Source organism: Monodelphis domestica, chromosome 5, assembly GCF_027887165.1.
Source record: "Monodelphis domestica isolate mMonDom1 chromosome 5, mMonDom1.pri, whole genome shotgun sequence".
In the NCBI taxonomy this organism is placed as follows: domain Eukaryota; kingdom Metazoa; phylum Chordata; class Mammalia; order Didelphimorphia; family Didelphidae; genus Monodelphis; species Monodelphis domestica.
The window spans coordinates 226,623,116-226,646,492 of record NC_077231.1 but is presented as its reverse complement, the minus strand read 5'-3'; the positions used below and the strand labels follow the sequence as shown (position 1 = coordinate 226,646,492).

The window sequence follows — 23,377 nt, the reverse complement described above, 5'->3', positions numbered from 1 at the left end:
AAGGCAGAAGAGTGGAAAGGGCTAGGCAATGGGAGTCAAGTGGCTTGCCCAGGGTCACACAGCTAGGAAGTGTCTGGTGACAAATTTGAACCCAGGACCTTCTACCTCCAAGCCTGGCTTTCTATTCACTTAACCACTTTAGCTGCCCCCTACAGTACTAATAAATATGAAATTAATATAAACATGAAACAGATACACTCTCCTCTCCATTTAGATAGATAACATTTCTTTGTTTTCTTTCCTATCCTCAGCCTCTTTTCCATGCTGAGAAATGTTCCCTAGCATCTACCCCTTTCCCCACCCTCAACATGCACAAATAAGGATTTCCACAGCATCCTGTTGGGAAAATTTATTAGCAGAAACACTAATAAGGGAAACAAAGTCTTGAGGCCAAAAAAGAAATAGGTTTATTGAGAGAGAGCCATCGTCACAATAAAGACCAAAGACGCAGAGCCTTAGGAGATGGTCTTTTCTGTGCACAGAAATCTGATGATACAGCGTCAGATTGAAGACAGAAAGTAAAATTAAAGCACCCAAAGGCAGCCCTCCACCCCCTGACTGGTTGTCTTGTGTCCAACATGCAGCAGGGTGTGGTGGACTTGGTAGGAACTTTTGGATGAGAGGCTTAAGGTCAAAGTGCCTGTCAGCAAGATTTGATACTACTCTAAGCTATATTTTTCTTAGCGAATGTTTATAATTTATATGAAGCTAACTATACTTCTTGACTGTTAATGTAAAACTAACAGTTGTGTTATTAAAATAATCATAAAGGCTAATACTATTATGATCATAAAAAGGGGTAGGGGATTCACACTCCCAGGCTGACTGATTTTCAATCCTAAACAGGATTTGCAGTAGATGGCAATCTGCAGCAAGCTCTGTGAGACATCTCCTTTCCTAGGCAATTAGGTTTGGCCCAAGTTGATGGGCTTAGCCCCCACACTCCCATACCATCTCTCCCTCTTCTGGTGATGATGATGAATTGTTTGTCAGCTCCAGGAGGGAGGAGGGAAAAAGGGAAGGAGAAAATATGAATCATATAACTTTGGGAAACTTATGTGGAAATTTGTTATTAAAATAAAAAAAATTAACGTGATGGTGAAAGTTCTACACCCTCTGGAAGCTTCCAAAATGCCATAATTATGTTTTTAAATCTGCCAGAAATCCTCTTGTCCAAAGTAATCCAATGATTGTCACCTGGAACTTTGGGTTACGTGCAGCCAACCCCAGGCTTTAGGTAAGGGCTCAAATTCACCTGTGAGTTCTTTCCTCTTCCTCTTTTTGTTAATCCATATTAAGTAGTTTAGTTTAGAGTCAGATAGTTTTGGGGGTCCTAGAGAAGAGTAGGGAGATATTAGAAGGGCTTGAGAAGACAAGAAGATTGAAGCCCATCAGGGGATGGCATAGATTGGGGGGAGGAACTGTAGCTGGATAGATTTAGGACTGTAATAAACTTGTTTTTAATCATTTTAAGAGTTGTGCTTTACTGGCCTTAGGGAGGTTCTTAGGTGGGTTTTATCATCTCCTATCCATCTAGGAAGGTTCCTTATTTCAATAGACAATTTAAAAAGAAAACAATATGTTTCTTCCCTCACTCTGTATGTGATAGAGAGTTCTTATCTCTCCCTTTACAAGAACCAATCCTACAAAATGTGAATAATTGCACTATAATCAGTTGCCCCAGTGTAAACAGAGAGAAACCTGGGGGAGAAAGGGGTGTTTTTAAGCTTCTCAAGCCAAAGAAACTATTGGGAAAGGAAGGGAACACACTACTGATGCCATAGGGAAAATGGACAACAGTATACAGGCCATATTGACACCAACTGGAATGGAGGATGATTCATGAATTGGAAGAGTAGGATGTATTCCTGCCTCCAGAGAAGGCCAAAGGTGGGGAGAGAGGGAAGGAGAAGGGTCATAAGATAGGAACCAATGCAAGAGAGAGGTTTTAGAGGAGAAGTACACAGATCTGGCACTGTGTTTGAATCATAACATGGGAAGAACCAGTGTCTCATGCAACAAGAAAACTGAAACACTGGGTTCTCTAGTGGGAGAGAGACCACCCACAAAAGCAAAGAACATGAGCAGTGTTATTACTCTGCTGGCAACCGCAAAGAAATACAGGAATGAAGATACTGCTTTTGGGAGCTGGGAAGGTCTGCAGAGGTGACATGGGAAGCATGATCACAATTTATCAGAAGCATTGCTTCCAGAAGTGGGAACCCTCCAGAACTGTAAGTGGCTGAGGCTATTTGGGGCTCTGGGGAAATATCCATCGTCAGGTGGCATTCGATGAGCTCCAATACGAGTTCTATTTGCTCTCCGATTTAAGTTTTGCATGTGTTTGCAAAGAGATGTCAAATGGTGCAATTCCCCATTTTCCTGAGTAAAAGCAAATAGCCAGACACAGGAAAAATCCCCCCAAATGAACCCAGACCTGCTATGGCTACAACTTGGGAGTTTTCTCCAGTGGAAAGCTTTGACTGCTTGACACAGGGTTAACACAGGTCAGAAGAGCAGAAAAGTACAACCTTGTCCAACTTCACCTATGTTAAATGGGCATTAAGACCACTTAGCCTAAGTCACTCCATATTGTAGTCCTATCATTATAACTATAACATCAAATAATATAAAGAGGACAATTTTCACACTTCTTTTGTCTCTAGGAGAAAACCCAAATTCTTCACCCTGGGAATTAAAGTCCTCCATAATCCTGCTCTTATCTGCCTTTCCATGTGTATTTTTCCTCTCCTTCATATAGTCCATATTCCAGTCAAATGACTTACTCTTCTCTGAAATTGACATTCCATCTCTTATTCCTAAGTCCTTCTTCTCCTAGGTGGAACACTCTTCTTCCTCACCACTGCTTCTCGGGATCCTGAGCTTCCTTCAACACTCAACTCAGGTGACACTTTCTCCAGGTGGCCTTCCTTTGAAGGTGTTTTCTCCTTCCTCAGAGGAGAGAAAAAGGGACTGGATCTGTGATTTCATTGGCACAGAGAACTCTCAGCAAGTAAACTCCCTCTACCAATTCAGGCTGGCACCTTTTCTATAACTCAGTCTTAGAAAGTTGCCTAAAGAATTGGAAATCAAAGGGATGACTCTCAAGTGGGAAATGGATGAGGAAGTTGCGGTTGTGATGTAATACTATTGTGTTGTAAGAAATGAGGAAGGGTGTCATGAGTAAAATTCAGCAAAAAATAGACAGAGGCATGTTGCCTCCTAGTAATTTAGCAGTTTTATTAGCAGGGGTACTAACTGTTAATAAAGCAGGTCTAATGATTTGCCTCAGTTTCTAGACAAAGAATTGAAGATGCAACTGCTTTTTTATGGGCATAGAACAAAGAACAGAAGATATGAGAACATCATACAACTGGTTTTAGGGTTGATAGCATCAAGGGGGGGAGCGATCATGAAGGGTTACATTCAGGGAAGGAGTTTACACATAGAGAAATGGGATTAGGACCACCCTTCTCTGTTTTAAGGGAATGCCTTAAGAATCTATAGGACCCAACTGCATCCCAAGGCCATTGATAATGGACAAGGGATAGCAGGCTCACTGGTGCCTAGAAATGAGATTACTTTTAATTGGGCAAAAATGAAGTTAATGATGAACAGGATAAACTCAGAAAGAGCTGGAAAGACCTATATGAACAGATACAGAATGAAATAAGTAGATTCAGGAGAATATTATACATAGTAACTGAAATATTGGGGGGGGGGATCAATTGTGAGAGACTTTGCTACTAAGCAATACAAAGATCCAATATAAGGATTGTATGAAAAAGAATGCTCTCCACCTCCAGAGAAAGAACTGTTGGAGTGGAAAAGCAGATGAAAACATGCGATTTATCACTTGTTTATTTAGGTATATGATTTGGGGATTTGGTTTTATAAGATTATTCACTTACAAAAATGAGTAATATGGAAATGTTTTGTGTATAATCCAGAATGAATAGCTTGTCAGTTCTGGGAGAGGGTAGGGAAGAAGAGAGGGAGACAACATGGATCTTTGGAAAACTTATGTGGAAATTTGTTATTAAAATAAAGATAAAATGTAAAAATAAAATGAGGCTAAGGCAGAACAAGGTCAGCTTGTCTGCTCTCAAGGATAGCACACAGATGTCATAGTTTCTCAGGAGCTGAAGTTATGAGGGATAATAAGCTTCCTTGGCACAAAGTGACTTATAGGAGATGCTAGAGTAACAGTTCCCTTACAGTTAAAGAGTTTTATCTGAATATTGTGGTTCTAAACTTAGCTCAGTTTTTCTTTCACTACAAGTCATTGTAAGCAAGCTAGGTGGCTCTGTGGATCAGGAGACAGGCCTAGAGATAGGGGGTCTTGGGTTCAAATCTTGCCACAGAAGTTTCTTAGCTATGTGACCCTGAGCAAGTCACTTAACCCCCAATGCCTAGCCCTTACTGTTCTTCTGCAGTGGGACCAATACATAGTATTGAATCTAAGATGGAAGTTAAAGGTTTTTATTTTTTAAAGTAATGAATAAGGAGAAAAAACTTGGCATCTATCAGAGAGGAAGACTGGACTTTTTAATTCATACTTCTTCACTCAGACAAAGAAGAGGCTTAGATTTGTCACATAGAATACAAAATATGGTTACAATATGGCTACAGAATAAAGTCAATTACACAGTGAAATAAAATATAAAATCCAGGATCAATAATTAATTCTCACAAGAGGATGGTTTCAGAAAAAACTGGGAAAACATGAACTGATACACAGTGATGTGAACCAGCACAAAATGGCCATTATACAGTCATGGCAATATTGTAACAAAAAATCAACTGTGAAAGACTTAGCTACAATACAATGATCCGAGACAATTCTAAAGGACTCGTGATAAAAAATGCAATCCAATCCCAGGGAGATAACTGATGAACTCTGAGTGCAGATTAAAGCCTATTTTTTCACTTTATTTTTCTTACCTTTTTTTATAGTATGGTTGATATGGAAATGTTTTACATGATTTCATGTGTAGAATGAACATCCCATTGTTTGACCTCTCAATGGATAGGGTAAGAAATGGAGGGAGAGAAATTAGACCTCAGACTGTTTTTTTAAGAATTTAGTACCTTTTAAAAATGGAAAAAAGAGTTTTCCAGTGCACTCCCAGGACCTGTCCAGCTCTACCTCAGAGAGGGTAATTTGCTCAACATCAGCTAATATTAGAGATAGGATTTGATCTCAAATCTTCCTGGCTTTAAGCCTAGATCTCTATTATACCAGGCTGCTTCTCTTCCTCAATTACCTATTATTTAATCATGCATGTAGCTTCCAGTAGAATGTGAGCTCCTTGAGAACAGGGAATGTTTTTGCTTTTCTCCTCAGCACTTGGCACAATACCTGACACATAGTAGGCACTCAGCAAATGCTTGTTGGAGTGATTTGGCAAAAAAAAAAAAAACAGTTCTGAATATCTGCAGAACATAGGAACATGTCGCAGTGACTAGATATGTTCCTCCCCTTCCCAGAGAGATAACAGGGGCATAGGGATGCATGTGAGCAGAGGTCATTGTATCAGCTGTTTTTGTTTCACTTTTTTCTTTGTTACAAGAAGGAACTCCCTAGAGGGGGAGGAATAATATCCAGAAAAGACTGATTAAAAAAAGGTATCAGTCAAATGATTCATGTCCAGATTTATTAAGCATTCATAACATCCACTGCAATAATAATCATTGATCTCTACCACGTACAAGAGAGCCACCATGGGGCACTGGTGATCAAAGTTGTGTTGCACACACCTTTCCAACACTGTCTGCTCATGACTTCTCCAGAACTGCTGAGAAGGAGGAAGGAGAACAAGCCTACCCCCTCCCCAGGGACACACATCAGGTTCTTCCTCTCGGGCCAGGTATGTAGCCACTGGAAGACTGTGGCTATACCAGCTGCTGCTGCTGTCCCTGCTCCATGTGGGCTGCAGCGTTACAGCTCCCAGAATTTCAGCTCCCAGGATGTTTGCCTGTCCTTAGCCAACACCTAGAAGATGGGAAGCTAGGAGGGACCCGGAGAGGTCCTCATGCACAGGCTACGATGCTGCCAGCAAACATCTTGATTTGTCCACCAATCAGATCACTAAACAAAATGGGAGCTAAATGCAATTAATTTAGTTCAGGACAACACAGACCCAGGGGCCAAGTGCAGGGAATCCGAGAGCAGAGGGATGCTCCTGGAGTATAGGTTTAGGGAGGGGAGTGGAAAGCTAGTCAACATCAGGACCAGAAAATGTGGACAACATCCTGCATATTCTATAAATGCCCTTTAAGTGATAAATAATTCATTTCAAGTAGACAAGCAAACCAACAAACAAATAGGAGGACCAAGTCCTTTAGGAGCCAGTTTGGTTCAGGTCCAAAGGACACTGACCTGGGGAGCTAGGTGCTCCGAGTCCTAGCCTTAGACCCATCACAAATTGGGTGTTCATCCAATCAAGTCACAAGTCTGGCTTCTTGAGGTCAGCTTGTTTTTAAAATGAGGAAAAGGGACTAGATAGTGGCTAAGGGCACTCACAAAGTGCTATCTTCCCTAATATTAATTATCCCCTCAGGAAGCTTGAGGCTGTTCCAGGTCTCTATTGCTCAGGACATAAAAAGATCCAGTGATCTATCTCAGGAAGATAGGAAGTTCCCTAGGGCACAGAAACAGGAACATGCCCCTGCTTGGAGGTGGGGGAATGTGCTTTCTCAAGATTTTCAGGGGAGGGGGAGGGAAAATAGCACCTAGGATACTCAATCTCCCATCTGTCTCTTTCTATTCTTCAAATGTCAACTCCAGGCATTTCGTTATATCTATGTGTGTCATCAGCACTCAACTGGAAGGATCCAAGATTCAGGGATGGAAAAGATCCTTAGAGCTCCACTGCCCTCACTTTAAAAAGGAGGACACTGGCTCAGAAAGCTAAGATGACTTCCCTGTGGTAACACAAGAAGTCACCAGCAGAGCCAAATGTTAGCTTCAAATCCAGCCAGATCTCAGATTCTAAATTCAGGGCTCTTTCCACTGTTGTTATTGTTGTTCAATTGTTTCAGTCACATCTGACTCTGTGATACCACTCGGGATTTTCTTGGCAAACATACCGGAATGGTTTGCCATTTCTTTCTCCAGTACATTTTACAGATGAAGAAACTGAGGCAAACGGAGTTAGGTGATTTGCCCAGAGTCATACACTAGCAAGTGTTTGAAGCCAGATTTGAACATAGGAAGAGTCTTCCTGACATCTGACCCAGCATTCTATCCACGGAACCACCTAGCTGCCCCTTTTTACTGTACCACACAATTATTTACAAGTTGTTATGGGAACATTCTCAAGTTTTCCCCTTCTTCCATTTTGTCTCTCAAGCCAGTTTGTGAGGTAGCAGAGAACCCAAGATCATGTCTTCTACATCTTCCAATGTCCCAATTTTAGGGTTCAGCAGCCCACTCAAAGAACTGGGATGGCAGACCAACAGGATAGCCAGCATCTATCTGATCTGGAAGAAAGGGAGCTGAATGTTTTCAAGAACTCTTTGGCTAATGATTAAGAAAAAGCTATGTGCACAAAGGGTGTTGAAGGAACTGTCTTGTTGTTGTTGTTGTTGTTGTTACTCTATAAATGAAGAAATAAAAATGTACTGATCTCTTTCATCTCATTTTCCAGCTTTATTCCAGACCTTTACTCTTTGCCAAAAAATGAGCAAGTTCACTTGACTAGCAGACCAAGGTACATGTGATAATTATACTTATACTTTCCTTAGCAAAGTGACTTTAGCTCTGAAAAGAACATTAACAATTATTTCACATAATTCAGTTTTTACACCAAACCTAGGATTTTCCAAAAAAGAAAGTCACAATCCATCCCCACCCATTCCCATGGCTTGCAATGTCCATAAATTTTACATCAAAGTACGTCACAGAATCATAAAAGGATAATAAAAGTAGTGTGGAAGGGATCTCAATGCAACTTCCTTATTTTACACATAAGGAAAAGCAAGGTTTAGACAGGTCATGACTCATCCAGGAAGATTTCAGGTCTCCACACTCAGGATCCAAGGTACTCTCTAAACTATACTGCCTCTTAGCCAATAAACTCAATCCCAGGCCTTAGGAACATTGGACTAACTCCCTTGGATTAGGAAGGGTCTCTGAACTCAGTAGAATTTGTAGAAACATCACACATTTGGTGAGGGTCTAAGTATGACTGGGGAGAAGCAGGGAGGGAGTGCCAGAAGCCAAGAGTCCTTTGGCTCTGGCCTGCTGAAGAGGTCCACTCCCTCTGGGCCCAGGTCTCCCAGGGAAGATCAAGTCCAATGGGAAGGTCTGAGTCTAAGAGTGACCAAGCAGAAGGGATGAAAGAGTAATACCAAGAACACAGGGATGCAGAAATAGGAGGGCCATCGGGGTTGACTGGGCCTGAAATCAACAGAAGGGCAAGAGGACTGAAGAAGCTGAAAAGACAAAGACAAAAATGGGTGTATAGACATGTGCTTGTTGGTTCTCAAAGCAGCAAAGACAATTGCATTCCTCTCCCATCACTTTTCCCCACCCACCTGGCTCAGGTGCTTCCCTCTCCCAGGTGTTAAATGTTGTGTCTCTTTTCCTACCTCCCACACCACCCATCCTAGGAGAGGAAGCACCCAAGATCAGGGACCTGGAATAGAGCCCCCCTCTGCTATCTAGTGTGCTTCCTTGATCCCCAGACCCAGTAGGGACCTGTCATTAAAAATCCTTCTCTTCCCTTAATTCAGATCAACAAATGTTACTAAGCAACTAACATGTGCTAGGCTCTGTGTAACATGCTACGGGCGCAAAGGCAAAGATCAGAGTCCAAGCTCTCTGGGAATACAACATGGTGATAAGTGAATAGAAAGTCAATACAAATGAATGCAAATTAATTTCCTTCTCTAGTGTAGGGAGGGGAGGGAAGGAGGGAGGGAGATACCTGGGACTTTAATGTAACAAATTAATTTTTAAAAATTAATTTCAAGAATTACTAATAACTGAGAAGGGGAGAGATTGGAGAGGAGGAGGAAAGGTTTCATGTAGGAAGTAGTGCCTGAGCTGTGCTGGGGAAAAAGCTGAGGAGTCAGGAAGTGGAGGTAGAGAGGAAGTGAATCCCAGATATGGAACATTTGTTCTAAGGCAAAAGAAGAGATGGGAAGGAAATCAGGTAGCAGGGAGCAGCTAGGTGGCTCAGTGGATAGAGCACCAGATCTAGAGATGGGAGGTTCAAATGTGACTTCAGATATTTTTGAGCTTTGTGACCCTGAGCAAGACACTTAACCCCCCCCCCCCCTTGCCTAACCCATTGGGTTCTTCTGCCTTGGAATCAATACTTATTGATCCTAAGACAGAAGGTCAAGGTTTTTTAATTTTTTTTTCAAATATCCAACATATGGGGGATGAACTAGAAAGGAAAGAAACTGGTAGCAGGATGGCCAATTAGGAAACTGAACATTAGTTCAATTAGACTGAACATTAGTTTAGAAGTCATGAAGGTCTGAAATAGGATGGCAATGTGAGGGGCGAGAGAAGGGGAAGAAAAAGATGCAAAAAAAGTTCCCAGCCTGGGTGCCACCTACTCTTTACTTGAGATCCTCCTCTCCTCAAATGTTCTCAAGAGTGCCTGCCCTGGACTTCACCTTTGCCTCCAATCACACTACCCCCTGCCTCAGTGTCAATTCTAGTCACTCCTTTATGACAGATTTCCACTCAGCTCAAATAAATTTTTGTTCTCAAAGCAATCTGGAAATCGCTAAACTCTATGAACATGTTGTATTCCCAATCTGACCAAGAGCTCCTTAAGGAGAGAGGGCCAGTGCTGCTCTTTCTCCTCCTGCCCTCAGCACAAAGTACCTTGGACATATGGTTGTTGAACTGGGTTGCCTAGACCAGAGTCTCTGAAAGTCTCAGAAAGCAGGGCTCAAACGGGGTTGTGCTAGAGCCAGCTCACAGGGGCTTTTGAGAGGTCAGAGCATTTATACTTCTAAAAGCAGCAAACACTACAAATCAGAGCTGGATTTGCTCTGTTGATTGCACAAATTTAATCCAATAATAGAGGAAATGCTAACAATGCAGACTGAATTTAAAAATAAGTCCTGCTTTTTAGAAGGTTAGTTTACCAGCACATCCCCGGGTTCCTCAAGCCTACTCTAAACAGTACAGACTTGTTCACTGTGCCAAGGCTTTAATTCTGGGCGGTCCCTTTGGCATGACCCATTACAGACAGCCTAAGGCCAACTCTGCTAATGTGAGAAAGACTATCTATGCTACTCCTCCCTACCTATACCACTCCCTAGTTCCTTCCTCTCCCAAACCTATACTTCTAGTTTGCCTGGGGCCTGTAATAGCCAGCTCTGCTAGGGTTAGAATTTTTGTTGACCTTGCAGTTAAGCAATCCAAATGGAAATGCTTCTCTAGTGACTGCCTGAACCTCACCCTTCAAGCTATGGAGTTCTTGTAAGGGGTTCATAAATTCTAGTGCACACCATGCATTGTCATTTTGAGCTTTCTTTAGCTCCAACAAAATGGGCAATGTGAATTCATTACTATCATATGAAGGCTATCATGTGAATTCATTACTATCATGTGATTGATGTCATGTGAATTAATTACTATCATGTGATTGATGTCATGTGAATTCATTACTATCATGTGAAGGACATCTGAAAAATGTTTGATGTTTAAAAAGGATTCTTATACTAAAAAAAAAAAAAAAAACCCCTGGGAACCAACCCAATGGAGGGCATCCTACAAAAAAGGGACTTCCTTTCTCACTGATCAAAGCCCATGTTTTAGGGGTATCAGACTTCTTTGCCTAGAGAAGGGGAGGGGAGAAACACCTAAAGGGTCTCCTAGTAATACCTACCCTAGTAGTACCTGGGGCAGGTGATGACGGCTGGTCACTCCCACACGAAATTGATATACCAGATGGTCTCGTTATTCAGCATCGGCCCAAACAGAGGATTCAGCTGGGCCAGGATGGTAACCAGCCAGCTACCAGAGACAAAGACGAGAGGATAAGTTTGAAAGGGGTCGGAATCCCACCCCAAACCTTGGACAACAGCCTCCATCTATAAATCATTGCTCCCCTTACATGGATAACTGGCCCACAGGCCAAGCCCATACAAGATTTTGTTCACATTCATGCCAGCACTGACCAAATGAACCGAATGATCCAAAAATGACTTCATAGTTCTTGGCATTCTTTAGCAATCTAAAAACAAAATTGAACGTACAAACTTGAGCTCCAGGCATGAAAGTGAACTTAGACTCAGCTCTACCCCCAAGTAGAGCTATCATTGGACAGTCATTCACCAAAAGCTTATTGAGTGCTTAAGATGCTGCCTGCCACAATGCCAATTTCTGGGCATACAAAAAGAAAAATGAGAGAAGCTTATGTTAAACCACTTCCTTTCCTGGGTCCTCGGTTTCTTCAACTGTAAAATAAAAGAATTGGGCCAGATGCTCTTTAAAGCTCTACATTTGGGACAATGAAGTGGCTCAGTGGATAGAGTGCCAGACCTGAACTCAGTAGAACCTGGGTTCAAATCTGGCCTCAAGACACTTCCTAGTTGTGTGACCCTGGATGAGTCACCTAACTCCAACTGCCTAGCCTTTATGACTCTTCTGCCTTGGCATCAACACTTGTATCTATTCTAGGACAGAAGGTAAGGTTTTTTCAAAAATAAATAAAGTTTTATAATTATAATTCTTCATCTTAAATACAGAGAGTTCAGCTGAGCCAGCTGGTGATGGGCCATCTACTGTAATAGAGAAAAGATAGCTCTTCATTTTTTTTTGTAGATTTGGGGAAAAAAGGTTGTTGCTGGAAATTTGGGAGATTGGGGCTGAGACTAGGAGTTCATCCTTCCACCCTATCCTATTAAATCAAGTTAGGTTTCCTAAAGGAAGGAAATAATACTAGCTCTTTAGAGTTTACTACTTCTCAACCTTGGGAGATAGGTAATAGGTGCCTTACTGACTCCATTTTATAGATGATGAAAACGGAGATAACAGGGGCATTTACATAGTGCTTTAAGATTTTCAAAGTGCTTTGCAAATATTATCTCATTTTACCTTTATACCAACACTAGATGGTAGGAGCTATTGTAATTTTCATTTCACACTTGGATAAACTGAGGCTATAAGAGGTTAAACAAGTTGCCCAGGGTTACACAGCTGATACACATTTAAGCCTGGATATGAATTCAAATCTTCCTCTGGCTCCAGTCCCAGTGTCTCATCCACTTCAACAACTAGCTACCCCAGATCAACTGACTTGTTCCAGAGCATAGCTAATAAGCTGTGGGGACAGGACAAACATACACACAGGTCTTCTGACCTGGGTCCAGGGTTTTTTCCATTTAACCAGAATGCCCAAGAGGAGACAGGTCAGAATTATCCGTGGATGAGAGGTGATGAAACCAAAGCAGTGAGGAAGATGGATGAACTTAGCTTGGTTATTGAACTACATCGACAGGAAAATCCCTATCCCCAATTTAATCAACTCTCAGTACCCAAAGACAGTGCTTTTCCTTAACAATCACTAAGGAATGGGCTTCTTCCCATTTCTCTCATTAAACAGGTTGCTGATAATTACCGCTGTCTCTATTACCCACACCTCACTGTCCTTCCTTAGCAGAGAACTATCTGCTTTATGTAACTCTTTTGCTAATTATTCAGTCAGTATCCAGTTCTTCATGACTCCATTTGGGATTTTCTCAGCCACGATATTGGAGTGGTTCACCTTCTCCTGCTCATTTTGCAGTTGAGGAAACTGAAGCAAAGAGGGTTAAGTGACTTGCCCAGGGTCACACATCTAAGTGTCTGATATGAACTCAGGTCTTCCTGATTCCAGGTCTGATACTCTCTATCCACTGCATCACTAAAAATCTGTGTAAACTGAATTTTTTTAAGCAGATCACTTCCCCACTTGCTTACATTTTAATGTCAAGACCACTTTACTTTTCATTTTGTCCTATTCCTCACTAAAAGCAAGAAAACAATCCATTCAATCCACCTTCCCACTTGCCTCAATATTTACAGATCGATGTCCTCACGATAACAAAATAACAATCACCACCATGATGCCTGGTGTATAGGTAGTCCTTTAAGATTGACACACTGTTTTACATATATTATCTCCTTGAACAGCCCTGGGAGGTAGAGAGGATGATATTATTATTATTCAAGAAACTAAAGGTAGGTAGCAAAGTGGAGAGAGAGCCGGAGCCTGAAGTCAAAAGATCTGAGTTCAAATCTCATCTCAGACATGTAATAAATAGCTGTATAACCCTGAGCAAGTCACTTAATCTCTCAATCTACCTCAGTCTCTTCAATTGTAAAGTGAAGGTAATAATAGCACATACTTTCCAGGGCTGTCGTGAAACTCAAATGAGATAATATCTGTAAAGCATTTGGCCTGGTGCCTGGCATATGGTAGGTATTATAGTAATGCTAACTATTGCAGTACTATTAAAAGTGCCTTTTCCAAAGCAACTCCTGAGAAGTGCCGAAGTCTGGACAAAAACTTGGGCCTCCTAATCACTAGTTCGGTGTATTTTTTACCATATTATGAAGCACTTAGCCCATCAAGCCCTCCAAAAAGTAGTTATTCTATGCTATCCACATCAAGAGAAAGAACTGTTGGGCTAGAAACTCAGCAGGAAAACATTTGATTTATCACTTGTTTATATGGGTATTGAATGTGGAGGTTTGGTTTTTAAAAGATTGTCACAAAAATGAATAATATGGAAATAGGTATTGAGTGATAATACTGGATAACTCAGTGGAATTGCTTGTTGGCTCTGGAAGGGGGGAGGGAAAAGGGGAGGGAGAGAACATGAATCATGTAACCATGGAAAAATACATCACTAAAAATTTTTGTTAAAGTGGTTGTTCTACAAACTACGCCATCCCTAGCAAACAATACTTCCTTCAGGTATGCTCTTTAACTCCCATAATGGTTTTTTGCTGCTTTTTTAAAACCCTTCCTTTCTGTCTTAATATCAATTCTAAGACAGAAAGGCAAGGACTAGGCAACTGGGATTAAGTGACTTGCCCAGGATCACACACAGCGAGGAAGTATCCATTGAGCCACCTAGTTGCCCTCGTTGTTTTGTTGTTTTTGTCTTAAGTTCTTGCTTTCTGTCTTAGTTATATATATATATATTTGAAACCAAGACCTCCCAACTCCAGGCATGGTTCTCTATCCACTGTGCCACCTGGCTGCCCCACTTTCATAATGTTTTAAATGCTCAATAGAAGCGAGTGGGAAATCTGGCAGAGTTGGGGATGTGGGGAAGGGCAGATCAGGAAAAGAAAGGGCTTGGGGACGTACAGTTCCTGGAGTTACTTACAACATGTAACAGCAAACGGCAGTGGTGATCAACATGGTAATGATGACCCTGCAATGAGAGAGAGGAGAGGTCAGAACCAACAGAAGCAGACACATCAAGATCGGACTTGGAGAGGGAAGGGATTCAAGATCCTTGGCGCCAGCCTCCTTCCTCACTGCAGCCCACCAGTCAGGGAGGGCCTGGAAACTGCAGAGGTGGAGCAGGGATGTCCAAAGGAAGACTTAAAGCTGAGAAAGGATTTGTAAACCTGTAGAAATAAGAGTCAGCTCTGGAGTTTGGAATTTAAAGAGAAAAAGGCCATAGAAATAAGAGGCCAGGCAGGAATCTGAAAGATATGTAAGGAAATAGGGGGAGCAGAAGAGACACATGAAGTGCAGTGAATTATTTTACCAAAATCCCAACCAGCTATTTTTGATGTCCACATGGGACACAAGAAAGAGGCCCTTAAAACTCATCAAGGGAGATTTTAATCACAACAGAGAAAAAAAAAACTTCAGATCTATCAATCAATAAACATTTATTACGTGCCTACTATGTACCAGGCACTGTTCTGAGAGATTCTAGAAGGCAAAAGTGATTTGGCCCGAAATAGGTTACAATGAACTGAGGAATCTTCCACTTCACAGGAAATTGGTTCACAGAGAGTTTTTTCTAACAGCTCTGTGAAAAAAGAAAGGCAGGTGTTAAAAATAAGAAAGCTGAAGCCCAGAGAGTGTCAGCTTCTCCAAGGCAACCACTGGATAATTTTTCATTTTTCTGTCCCAAATGATTATAGCATGGCCTTGAACAGAGTCACTTACTTATGGTTTGTCAAGTTTGAAATGCCTCACACAAGGTCACAGAGCCAGCAAAGCAATGGCAAAGCTGGGTCTTCTCCATTATGCTATGATGCCTAAAAGGAGAGTCCCAAAGAGAGTCTGCTTGGTCTGGTCAGAGGTGAGAGGTGGATCTTGCTGGTAGTCTTCTCTTGATTCAGCTCCCCACCTCTCCAATAAAGTCACTTTACAGAAAAATGGCTCATTCTGACTGCTTGTTCTCTTAAATCTTACAGCAGTGACAATCCATCAAGGAGTTAGCAACTTAGCTGTGAGACCCTCAGCAATTTGCTTTTTTTTTATCCCTTTTGTTGTTGCTTTGGATTTTTTTTAAACTTTTACCTTTTTGTCTAAGAAACTAAGTATCCGTTTTAAATCATAAGAGCAGTAAGGGCTAGCAATTGGGGTGAAGTATCTTGCCCAGGGTCACACGGCTGGCTGCCCTAGCTGTTCTGTTGTTGTTTTAACTCTTACTTTCTGTCTTACTAACAACTCTAAGACTCATCACTTTATCCTGTTTGTCTCAGTTTCCTCATCTGTAAAATGAGCTGGGGAACAAAAGGAAAAAACTACCCCACTACCTTGCCAAGAAAATGGGAAATGGGGCCACCAAGAGTTGGACACGGCCAAGGAACACAACAAACATTTTCTCTGCTAAACGAGGCATTCTCCAATGAACTGTAAGCTCCTATTGGGCAGGTTATCCTGTCTTTCAGTTCTCAAACGCTTCCTAGGTGCAGAGCACAATATTAAGCGCACAGCCTTTAGAGCAGGCACCGCGCCTGCCTGCAGGAGGCTGACCGAAGAGACAACCTTTTCCTTTGAATCCATCTCCACAGTTCGTACGCCAGGGATGGGAGCACAGCACCAATTCAATAAATAGTGGCTGAAGTGAAGAAATAGCCCGGAGGTGGGGGCACGTAAAGGCAAACGGGAGCTGGGAGGGGAGGGGAGGGGGAAGGACTTTCAAATGAAGAGATGGCAGGTAAGCGCAAGGATCATGCTTAAAGGCACCAGTGACAACGGAGGGGAACCCGGGGGCCAAGCAGGTACTCGTGAGGGCTGCAGGGCGGCGGGGCTTCTCTTACCCGCGGTTGGGTCCCTTGGGCACGAACCAGGGCCCGGCAATACCGATAAGGCCCCAAAAGGTGGTGAAGATAACCATGGGGACAGCGAAGGAATGAGCTGTCATGGCTGAGCCGGGCTGGAATGTTCGGACCACTGGATGAAATGTTCCGAGATGGATTATAATGTCGGAGGCGGGGATGGAACGCTCAGAGCTTGGGTCAAAGGCCCGGCAGTGGCAATCCGAACCGCTGCGTCAGATTTCTCCGCCTTGGATTAAGCGGACAAATTTAGGTAAACCGAGAGCCCGCAAACGGAAGCCTGCGGAAGCATGCGCAGTAGCCTCCCTCAGCCTCAGGCTGGGCGGGGCCAGGAGGTTTTTAGGACCCAGAAGGATTCCGCTCTTCCCCAAATGCTCACTCGGTTTTCTAAACCCTACCTTGACCCGGATCCAGCACATAAAAACCCAAGTCAGCGATTCCTAGAAATCTATGATATGTGCGTTCTGTATGAGGCAGAAAGGGTTAAAAACAGTCGGTGTCGTCTTCTCCAGTTATAATTAAATTATCTCACCTTTTCTTCCTCCTTTTCACAGAAATCACGCCTCCTTAGCTGGAGGCGACCTCAAAATCATCTTCTCGGACGCTCTAATTTTGCAGACAAGGAAACTAAGGAATGGAGAGATGACTCTGTCTGTTGTTGCACAAGCTAAAGGTAGAAAGAGTAATAGATTTGGACAGAAGATCTAAGTTCGACTCCCAGTTTTGCTACCTGGACAAGATATTTCACCTTTCTAGGTCTCAGTTTCCTCATCTACAAAACGAATGGGTTGGACTAGATCCGGTGATACTACGATAAATGACAGAAGTTGGAATCGAACTCAGATCTTCTGCTATCCAATGTGGTGCTCTCTCCAATGTACCAGCTTTCGCTATTCAGCTATCATTTCAAAATTAATTAACGAATTAAAAAACTTATTAGTAGCCTACTTTGTGTCTATCACTGTGCTCGGTCCTAGTGGAAATAAAAAAAAATTTTTAGATTAAACATGCCCCCAGAGTTCACTTTCAGTCTAGGAGAGGAATAAGACATAAGCACTTGTAACTATTGTTCACAACATTCCGTAGGAACATTAGAAAAACGAATTATCTCGTAGCCTTGGAGAGGAAAGGTTTTTACCAATAGGAGATGGGCGGTGCCTGACCGGGATCTGCTGAAGGCTTCCTGGAAGAGGAAAGGTTTGAATTGAACTTTAAAAAGCCTGTAGCTTTTGCAAAGGTAGAAATGAGAGGGGCAGTATGAAGATCAGCCTCTAGCCCTCCCGACTTCTTTTTACTTTTTGGTACATGTCTAGATAGCCCCGGCTGCAGAAGCACACCAACCATTCAAATTATGCCATCCTAGTCTTTTGCTAAGAAAAAGTACAGAGACAGATTTTGCCATGCTCTAACCTACGTCTTAAGTGTCTCGCATCTTTTCCTCTAAAGTTAGAGAGGACTTTTAACCATTTCTCACTGGCCTCGTTTCCCCGCCTGGGGGCTCAGAGGTGTGGTAAACCGGAAGATGGATGGCCAGTGGGTGTGGTAGTCTCGGGGCTGGGGGCAAGTACTACAAGTCCCACAAGCCACCAGGGAAGAAAGAAGGTAGTAGCAATAGGCGGGAGTCTCCCAGGTCTCCCAACCTGCACAGCCTATTGGTCCACTCGAATAATGAAGCGCATCTCTTGCAAGTGAGATGTTCTTAAATTCAGTCTCCTCCAGCATCTCCTAGTCTGGTCTCGGACTGGATCTCTACTCCTCCCCTCACGTTCATCCTGGACCCAACCCTGCTAATCTCTGCCGGCTGAACCCTTTCCTCCTGCTGGCTGCTTTCCTTCGTCCTCTCCCTCCTCCTGCTTTCTTTTGCTTTCAACCTCTCCATCACCATCCCATTCCACCCCGAGTACGTGTGGTGCGTGAAGGTTTCCCGTCCAGCTTGGCTTGGACCAGCAGGACCCACCGCCGGCCAGTTTCTGGAGCCGAGACAGGCCAGGGTCCAGGCCCCCTGCCTCCAGTGGCACGAGCTTCCAATGTCCCAGCTGCATCGCATGCAGGAGAGCCCTGGCCCAGGGCCGGTCTGGGGCCAGAGCGCAACCCAGGTGCCCAAAAGGCTCTCTCTGCAGGTAGGATTTCCTACCCAACGCTCAGGGCAGTCCCGGGCCCACGAGAAGACCCAGCTTGAAAAGAGAGGCGACTGAGACCAGCTGGGGACTGGGCCCTTCTTCTCTTTGCCTGGCCCTGTTCTCTTGGAGGGGGGGGGGGGGAAGGGGGGATGGGGACTGAGGCTTCTTGACCATTTGGATGGCAGGGAGCCTTAAGGGTGAGAGGAATGAGTGCAGTACCAACTCTGTCCTCTGGATCTTGGGGAACTGGAATCCATCCTCCACTTCTATAGTTTGCATCAGGCTGGTGAGATTGGAATGTGATGGAAAGGATGGCTAGGAGTGAGGGCTTGTGGGGTGAGAAAAGAAACACACCACTGAACTATCTCCATAAGATCCTGGGGTCCAGCTGTTTCCTTGACAATTTTATAACCCACACCAGATTAAAGGGTATTCCAGGCCATTGTATCCTGAAGATTACCCCCAATAAATCATAGAAGCCCATGGGGTAGATGGCCATCCATGTAATGATGCTCTCATTATATCCCAAACACATTCTAAGCTGGAAAACTTCATCTGAAGCCCAAAGAGAATTGAATTCCCTCTTTTCTACAGCTAGATCAGATCTTTTTTTTTTTTTACTTCCCAAGTAGTTAGGATTTGAAAACCATGAGTAGACAGGATGGTCTAGGTGGCCCTGAATGTGGTGGTCCCTACTGATCTATTTCTCTACACTTCCCTTTGCAAGTATGTGTTAAAGTTGAAAATTAGTGTCCAAAGGGAATATTATTTAGGAGTCAGGAGACCTGGTTCTTGTTCTGGCTCTAATATTAACTTTCTGCATAACCTTTCCTTCTCTGGTCCTGTTCCCACATCTGTACAGTGAGAGAGTCAGAATAGATGGCTCCCAGATCCTTTCTGGCTCCAATTTCTAAGAATAATAAAACAGATTGTTAAAATCAGTAGTTGCAACTTTGCCCTTGCAAAACAAAACACTGTACTGAGAGCCCCATGAGATTGTCTTTAAAGCAAGATGCTGACCTACCTGCTATTTTCTCAGGGTCTGAAATCAGCATAACTTGGTAACAGAAAGAATTGCCTCATTCCTGATGTTAGATCTGCCCCCAAATCCCAGTGGGAAAACGTGTCCATTTAGTAAGGAAACACCACTGCACATAGTATGCACTAGGAGCTGTTAGATAGCCAATAGACAGACAGACAGATAGATAGATAGACAGACAGACAGATAGATAGATAGAGAGATAGAGAGATAGATAGAGAGATCAATCGATCGATCGATAGATAGATCGATAGATAGATGTCTATATAGGCATAGGTCTATATTTCTGTCATGCCCCCACCTCAGGGGAATGTAAACTTCTTAAGAACAAGATCTGTTCAATTTGTTATCTTTGTTTATCTAGTGTTTGGCACTTAATAAATGTTATTGAATTGAATTGAAAGCTTATGAAACATTCCATGCTCACAGTCCCCCAAATTTTCCACAATAGGAAGGAGATATATTTTTCTCTTCTCTTCTCCAGGGCAAAGCTTGTTTTTTACAACTACACACTGTTGAGTTTCATTTTATTATTCTTTCCATTTGTATTACTGCAGTCACTATATGTTTTTCTGGTTCTGCTTCCTTTACATCATGTCATTTCATATAAGTCTTCCTGGGTTTCACTGAATTATTCATTCCTTGTGTCCTAACCCACAAGTACATTCCTTCATGTTTTGTACCACAATTTTCAATCCACATTCTCTTATAAGATCTCCCATATTATTCTCCTTATTAAACAAATACTTAGTAAGCATCCTTTATAGGAAATGCTCTGTGAAGGATACAAGGAATTTGTATTCTCATGGAATTTGCTATTTAGTAAGAGAAATCAGGCAGGGGATATGATTATAATGACCCTTGAAACAGCTCTGTGAGGAAAGTGATGCAAATACTATCATCCCATTTTCATAGGAAGAAACTCAGACTCAGAAGAAATAAGAGAATTTGCATCATTAGTTAGTTCCAAACCTGGAACTTCCAGTTCAAGTTCGAGGCTCTTTCAACTAATTCTGCCTCTAGAAAACAAGGTACCATATAATCAGTACAGATGAGAAATCAATAGTAAAGAGAGGTAATGTGGCATAGTAGAATGAACCCAAGATGTTTGAGGCCCGACTGCCACTCACCAGCTGGTAACCACTGACAAGCCATTTAAACTTTCTGGCCCTTGGTGTCCTCATTCATAAAAAGAGGCCAAAAGTACATATTCTGCCTCTAGAGATTACTGAGGTTCTTTGAGTCTGTTTACCCATCTAAAAATTGGGATAAATAATTATTGTATTTATGGCTTCGTAGTATTATTGAGGCTCTCTGTCCTCATCTGTTAAATGGAGGTCATTATATTCTTCTTACTAATTTCACAAAATAATTTTGAGATCGCTATAAATTAGGGTAGGAATTTGTTAACTTTTATATGTGCTGTGGAAACATGCTATTGTTTTGGTTAGAAATTCAAAGAAGGAGCAGGTAGGTAAGAATGTTGATAGAGAGCCAGGTTCAGAATTGAGAGGACCTGGGTTCAAATGTGACCTCGGACACTTCCTATCCATTTGATCCTGGACAAATCACTTGACCTCAACTGCCTAGCCCTTGCCACTCCTCTGTCTTAGAATTGATACTAAGACAGAAAATAAAGGTTGGGGGGGGGGGAAGAGGTTTAGAGAAGAGAAAGTTTGTCATGTACTGAAGTGATCTAGGAAGGCTTTGTGGACAAGAGGGAAATTTTGACCCTAAAGTGTAGGATTATAACCAATAACATGCTCTGTGAGACTGATGACCTGGGTTAGGGGATAGTGCAAAGCCAGGCTGCTTACTCCTTTGAGACCTTAAACATGTCTCTAGGCCTCCATTTTCTCACCCATAAATTGAGGGGATTGGGCTAGATAATTCCTAAAAGTTCATTTTTTTGGCAAAGCTAGGATCTTACTATTCTGAACTTAGAAATCATGGGATAAATTTCTGAGTCTAGTTCCAAAAGAAACTTTGTCCCCATAGGTAAAGGTGGTTACTCGGTATTGTCAGAAGATGTTAAATTAGTGTGTTTCCCATCTTGACTTGGGTTCAAACATAGAATCATTAAATCTACTGCTTCATTTTAGTTAAGTGTAGTAATCAGCTCATTGCAAACTGGCTGATTCTCTTTAAGTAGTCAATATTCTGTTTTAACCTGCAGTTTTCCTAATTTTGCACTAAGGTTTAATGTTATCTCATATTCTTTTGGAAGAATGTAGGTATAAATCCTAAATAAAGCTAGTCCACGGGAGAACAAAGTCATTGCTAGAATCAACTAGCCCAGATCTTTATCCCCTAGGACCCATGAGAACAACCTTCTGCCTACATGAGTCCATGGGCATGTTCTCCATCGTACTTTAACTCACATTGTTTTGAATTCATCCCATTAATGGCCCATTTAAATGAATAGGAATCTTAAAAAAGGAAATAGTTGGCCAGGTGATAAAATTGCTTGCTTTCTAGGAAATCTCATCATTTCATTATAATTCTTGAGCAAAGGATTTAAGAAATGGACTTTGGAAAGAGCCTGGACGAAATAGCTGATTGATGGATGGAAAAGAGCACTGGGGTATAGAAGCTGTTGGCTGCAGTTTCACTGCCAAGGGGACCTGTTGTTATTTGGCACCTTCAGATGAACAATGATTGCTATGAGACTGCTTCTAATTCCACTAGCTGATGATGGTCCATACTACTCTTCATGGTGGAGTTGCCATGACAACCCGCAGTGGGTGTGACCTGATATAACCATCACTTTTATCTATATTCATTGATTGCCTAAAAATAATGGAAGCATAAAGCCTTTACAATAAGAGAGTTAAAGGAGTGGGGAGGGAAAGGTGTGCTGAGCCAAGTTCTGTAGAGAGGCACCTTAAAAATTCAAGTGAATCTTCCTAATTCCCCCCAATCCCTAGGAGCTCCAGGGCCCTTGCAGGGAATTGGAAAGTATGCCTTAGTTGAACCTATGGAGATCCCTGGATATCCTCTCTATGTCCCTAAGGACTTTGTCCAGGGTGCAAGCAGATCAGAGTGGTTGCTGTCATTGCAGATGCCAGTGACATTCGAGGAGGTGGCCGTCTACTTCTCCCAGGAGGAGTGGGCAGTGCTGGACCAACAACAGAAGGAGCTTTACCAGGACGTGATGAGGGGGACCTATGAGTTGGTGACCTCGATGGGTGAGGGCGTTGATTACTTGCTTGGTAGCTGTCCAGTCAGGAATCCCCAGGTGTGTGGGGCCAGGAAGCCTAGAGCCACAAATTTCCTCAGAATCCCTGAAGGCTCATACTGTTCAACAAGCGCGGAAGAGTCTAGCCTTGCCCTCTGCTTGGTTGGGCTTTTTTGCTCCAGGAGATGGGGTGTCGGGGTGGGATTTGGAGCGATCATGAAAAGAATATTGGATTTGGAATCTGACTGCATTCGGGACCATGAGCAACTCAGATAACCGCTCTGAGCCTCAAGAGCATTCTTGTAAAATGGGCGGAGGGTGGATGGTCTGTGAGGTCTCTTACAGCCCTAAATCCTATGACCCTGTGACAGTGCAACCCTCTGCCTTTTATGCAGCCCCTCAGACTCGTGTGCACGCCCTACGATCTTGGTCTTTTCCCGTTGCCCATCCCTGCCAGTCAGCAGCATGTTTCTCATCTGACGCCCTCAGTCCAAGTCTTTCCATTTTAAATGCGTTGCTACAAAAGGTGACACCCCAACTATTACAAATGTGTACTCTGAGTCAGATTTCATAGACAATATCGGAGCCCTAGCGTTCTACCTATGTGATTATAAGACACCCTCAACCAGCTCTCTCGATCCAGGATATCCTGCTGCCAACCCAGATATTATTTGTAAAATTGAACAGGAGGAAGAGCCTTGGACGAGGGACTCCAGAACCACAACGAAGGCTTGAACTGCCCCTGGGGTAAGTCTTGCTTCAGATTC

At 42.7% G+C, this 23,377-nt stretch overlaps 1 protein-coding gene across 3 annotated transcripts in view; it reads right to left on the bottom strand.

Annotated features, from left to right (window-relative positions):
- The window catches only part of ATP6V0E2 (ATPase H+ transporting V0 subunit e2), a 29,268-nt gene extending 12,568 nt beyond the window's left edge, over positions 1-16,700 (bottom strand). Inside the window, exons 1-4 of one of the 3 annotated variants that reach the window (XM_007504559.3) lie at positions 16,256-16,700; positions 14,353-14,400; positions 10,860-10,987; positions 4,527-8,439 (exon numbers count right to left, since the gene is read on the bottom strand). In XM_007504559.3, coding sequence (XP_007504621.1) covers positions 10,894-10,987; positions 14,353-14,400; positions 16,256-16,359 — 246 coding nt within the window. In that variant the 5' untranslated portion in view covers positions 16,360-16,700 and the 3' untranslated portion in view covers positions 4,527-8,439; positions 10,860-10,893. Of the gene's footprint in view, positions 1-4,526; positions 8,440-10,859; positions 10,988-14,352; positions 14,401-16,255 lie in introns of those variants that run through there. The other 2 variants (XM_001363532.4, XM_056799868.1) reach the window with 2 other exon arrangements.
- Between the last annotated feature and the right edge of the window lie 6,677 nt (positions 16,701-23,377).